At 42.6% G+C, this 5,163-nt stretch overlaps 1 protein-coding gene across 1 annotated transcript; it reads right to left on the minus strand.

The window, feature by feature from the left end:
- Positions 1 to 3,043: 3,043 nt before the first annotated feature.
- LOC103776145 (chromosome unknown open reading frame, human C3orf33) lies at positions 3,044 to 4,850 on the minus strand (the record flags this gene model as incomplete). The annotated part of the gene is made up of 3 exons (XM_008943644.1): positions 3,044 to 3,283; positions 3,769 to 3,929; positions 4,697 to 4,850. Coding segments are annotated over 3 exons (555 nt in total), but the record flags the coding sequence as incomplete, so codon positions are not given.
- Positions 4,851 to 5,163: the final 313 nt, after the last annotated feature.

The raw sequence follows: 5,163 nt of genomic DNA on the forward strand, positions 1-5,163 counted from the left end.
GGGGCGAGGCGGGCGGCACCTCACTGCCCGCCCGCTCCGCCCCGGGAGCCGGAGAGAGCGCTCAGGGAGCGGAGCGTCCCCCGGGCAGGCCCGAGGGAAGGCACCGAGTCTGGCTGACTGGGGTTTTTTTGCTTTAAAAGTCTGTGTGAACTTCAGCGGCGGGTCACCTGCGTTCGCCGACTCTGCGTTCCCTCACACACCGTTCACCGGCAGCCACAGAAAGCTCTGGGCTTCTTCCTGGCCTGTCGGAATGCACCTCTGTGGAGGAGGTTAAGACTAAAAATCCACTTTCAGAATTATCACATTTTATGTCTTATGGTCCCTGGGTGGGTGAGGAGCAGCAGGTGTGAGCCCTGACAGGCTGGGGAAAGAGCAGGACACTGGAACAAGCGAGGCAGTTTGGCCTGGGGAAGGAGACTCCGAGGAAGGCTGCTGGTGTTTATGACAACCATTTGCCTTCCATGCCTCACCAGCAATAAAAAACCTGTGCAATGATCAAGGTATTTTTGTTAGTGGGCCATTTGGAGGTCTGTCGTTTCACTCCCTGAGATTTTTTTAAGACGTTTTGCTGCTCACAGCATATTCAGAGTTGCAGGGGCAAAGGCACAAGAGCTAAAGAGTTTAATTCTTGTCCTTATTCCTAATCGCACAAGAACTGCATCCTCTGCTTGGAAATACTCTTGCCGGCACTGCTGCTGTAGCTAAAGGAATGGGAACATGCTCCTCACTCATTCCTCACTGCTCAGAGCCCGTGTGGCATGGTTTTATACGACGGAGCCAAGCGCTTTTTCTCCCCTGACTTCCCAGCCGGTTCCTCAGATGGGTTCTGCAGAGCTGTTTGTTTCTACTCCTGTTACCAGTTTCTCAATAGACAGGCCTCCCACAGAGACAAGATCTGCAACCTCTCAAGCCTTGCACAGATGGGAAGCGCAGCTTTGAACCGAGTTGTGCTTTTTTTTAAGGGGGGAGGGTGTGCTGTTCTTTTGTTTTGGTTTGGTTTTTTTTTTAACAGATAAGACCTGGATGATAACGAAAACGGCATTAACAAACAATTACAGGAGTTGCCGCTGCAATCTCAAATCCCACACCACAGGGTGACTGGCTGTGAGATGAGTGTTGTCCCTTACAGATCCCATACACAAAGCTGCTTCCTAAGGTTTGTATTTGGACAAAGAACTATGAAAAGAGATGAGAGTACTGCATTCAAAGTTTTCGATGTCCCTCTCCACAGTTCCTTCTGAAATTGTTTCTGTTAGACCCATCTTACTGTCACCAATACAGGGAAAGGAACTTGAAAAATTTTGCTCAGGCCAAGGGGGGAACTTCCTTGACATACATGATAAAACAGCTGTATTGTCTTTTAAATATTCTTCATAAGATAGAACCTGACAGAAAGGTTACAGGGATTTGCTGTAATTTAGAAAAAACTCTTGGGTTTTTCCTGAATTTCATCAAGGGTAAACTGGGCTGAGAAGCAAAACTGTGAGGGAAGAAACTTGTTTCAATATTTGCCCACAGTTCACCTCTGCTTTCTAAAAATGCAGTTTCCTGAGATTTTTCTCAAAGCTTTACAGTGGAGTTTTGTGATACATCTTCCTATTAATCATTTACAAAATAGAAGTGCAAAGTCCAGGTAGAATTATATTTAATTATTACAGAAAAAAATATCCTCATCGTAACCATACACTTATATTCAGTTTGGAAAAGGTCTTTCTACTTACCAGAGGTAGGAACAGGAACATCTATAAAACCCCTTGAGAAGTGGATTATTGCTGAGACTGAGTCTGTATTTGGGGGCTAAAAGGCAACTTTGAGCTACGGAAGTAGTAAAGAAGCACTGCCATCTATTTTTACCCAAAGAAAAGCTGTTTTGTTTTTTTTTTTCTCCTTTTAGGATTTGAGGATTCACAATTTTGCCCCAAAGTCAGCAGAGGAAATGACACAGCAACTAATTGTCAGACAAGTGATGCTCAACTCTAGCGTCATTTTTGTACCACACTCTTCTCCCCAGGATTTGATTGGCAAGGAATCGGACAGGAAGAAAGAAAATCTGTGAAACACTTCACTTTAAATAAATATTGGGGCTGTGGGAGGTTAAACAAAGGTCAAGTGTTTGGTATATAAAACATGTAACTATGAGCATAAGAAATTCAACATTTTTTGAAAATATTTACAAAATAAATAAAACACTCATATACATAACACATTTCAAAAATAAAGCAAGAACAAGAATTTACATTCTTGGCACAGCATGTTCCACCTTTCCAAATTTCACATTAAAGGTTTACTTTCCTCTCACTTTAGATATTTATGGAATCATCAGAAAAAACAGCTTAAGTTTTTCCTCTTCAGTTGAACACTGTTGTCTAAAAACTTGGATTACTGACATTAATTTATGTTCTTTGCTATACCAAGTGATTTTTTTTTTCTGGGAAACTTTGTTGTGACCTTATCAGCTCTTTAAGACCAGCCATAACAAATTACCTTTTATATTGGTAACAATGCAACCCGTTATTCAAGACAAGAGATTTTTTAAAACAGAAATTACACACATAAGTAGTACAAGAACAGAATTCAAACAAAATGCTTCTGTGTAAATGGCACACCATAAGCTCTGTAAAGGTCTGAAGTAGAGTTTTCTAACCAATGTAGTCAGGACCTGCAGCAGAGCAGCATTTTGGGCTGTACACTGTAAACCAACATCCTGCACCTCTCAAAAACCCAATGCTCCACTGCTTTCACCAGCTGGGTAGGTATTTGGGAGTTGTGGACAATAGCACAACTAATTTAGGACACCATTGGGGAAAAATCTAGCTTCAGAAGACTTTCATTTGTGGCTTGCATATTACTGCTAAAATTCAGTCACCCATGGGTTATAATACGGCATTAGGAAATTCTGTGGGTTTCCTGTTCGAGACAGGGACCCTCAAGTCCATGGCACTGGTTTTTATCACAAACTCCTACTTTCCATACAGGACCTAACACAGGTAACTGGCACTGCTCCAGCTCTCCACCTTCAAACAGAGCTTCTAAACCAGCTCACAAATTGTTTCAAGGTCTGTACAAATCTATTGTTGCTTATACGATCTCTAGTTCCTTCAGAGTAGCTTTCCTCTTTCCATATTCCTTTCCGGTTCTTCAAGGCCTTTAGCTCTGCTCGAAGGAGTCTTCTGTGAAGCTTCCAGTAGAGGCGGGAATCGTGCTGCAGTCCTTCCACCCGTGCCGCTCTGCCCAGCCCTTGTCTCAAGACCTCCTCGTTTAAGCACATGCTGAGAAATCTACCCTGCAGAAAGGCACAAGAAATACAATTATTCACCTCAGCTTTAAAACGGGTTTATTTATTCTTTGGTGCAAAATCCCCCTGAGATACAAGATTTACTTCTGGATAAATCAACACTCTGGCAGAGAGAGCTGAAAGCTAAGAAGAAACCATCTGACTATTAAAAGCTAATACACTAATGCAAAATGTTTGTGAGAGAACATTTGATGGAGTGACATCAAATCTGGTTTGGATGGAACATCAGGGAGAGCAGAACTACAGGATACAGCTCAGAACTACCTGACAGAGAAACATACTTGTGTCATCAATCAGTCTGCAAAAATACCGCTCCTGAAATCAGATTTACAAATGCAACATTTAAAATTCATATTGGGATAGATAAATCTTAAATAAGAGCATTCCTTAAATGGACTGAGATAACCGAACTGCACAACCACAGCCAAACCCAAAACTGCAGGTAAAAGTAAATTTCTTGTCACTGTCTTTACCTTATTGACGAGCACAAGGCACTCGAGTGCCAAGTCCTCCCTCCCGAGAAGCTGGAACCACAGCATCTGTTTGGGTTTCAGCTCCTGCTGTAGCCAGGCCCTGCCGCTCGGAGCCAGCTCCACTCCAGCAAGTCTCACCAGCAGAAGACCTTTTGATTGCCCTGCTTATGGAAAGACAGAACTTTGTGACCGACTGCCACGAAGGACATTTCATTCTTCGCACAGTGCCTCAACTGCCGGCAATGAATTTATTCCCCTGGACTTAAAAAAGAAACGTTCCCCCAAAGCACTATTTATTCACAAATACAAATTTGGTCTCATCTCTCCTTCAGTAAAATAAAATCTAATTTGAGGTTGCCTAAGTGGTTTAAGGGAGTTTGGTTTATTTTACACAGAAATAGAACTGTTTTCATTATCTGTCATATCATTTTATCTGAAAAATAATAAACAATAGGCACAAACAATAGGCAAGAAGAAGCCGCGCCTGCAGGTATTTATTTGCAAAGCAGGAACGTGACTCACAGACCTGACGGGCAGCTCGGTGAAGAAGTCACAGAAAACCTGTCTGTGAGGATGAGTCTGTGTATACAAATCTTTACCCATAAATAAAAGCGTAATCCCAGCAGAGTCCTTCTGCCAGGCAGGCGATGAGTCGTGCACGCTGAGGAGCTGCCCATGCACTAGTCAGAGAAATATCACTGTGAGGTAGTATAGTGTATTGGTCATCTCTTTTCAAATGCCTCCCCACAGAGAGAGCAGATCTCTAAAGACATTCCTCAGTTTCCCACCTATGAAGTATGGAAGGACCAAAGGGCAGAACCAGAACTGTACCTCCACCCTTCCTCCCAAGCTTGCCCCTCCTCTTCTCTGTGTAGCTGCGTTAACAACAAGATTCCTTCCTACCTGCTCTTCACCTGCTTCCACTTACACTTTCTCTGTATTGCTGTAAGGAATGGAATGCTGATGGGAACGTGTTCAACTTCCAGGCCTGTCTCAGTTATGCGATGGAATTTTCCCCTCAATTTCACGTTCTTTTTAACAAACTCCACAGGTATATCTAAAGCACTGGTAAACTTTGTTGTCTATTGATGGAAAGAGAAGCAAGAGAGTTTTTAAAAAAATAAATGTAGATCAGTTATAATCACATTAAACCCAAACTCTTCTCAAAATAGTTTGGTAAATTACAGACCTGTTATGAGACAGCATGAGCAAGTGTATACAAATATACATATTTAATAGTAAGCAGCTGCAGAAAACAGCCTTCCCAGCCACTGAGGGATGCTCCCTATTTTACAGGGCTTGCAGTTTAGAGAAGGAACAGAAACTGGCATTTTTTGAGCAGTGCACACTGAAGTTCACTTGCTTAGCCATGAAAGGAGCGTTTTAGAAGTGGCC

This window comes from Merops nubicus, unplaced genomic scaffold (assembly GCF_000691845.1).
Source record: "Merops nubicus isolate BGI_N331 unplaced genomic scaffold, ASM69184v1 scaffold41040, whole genome shotgun sequence".
Taxonomy (NCBI): Eukaryota; Metazoa; Chordata; class Aves; order Coraciiformes; family Meropidae; genus Merops; species Merops nubicus.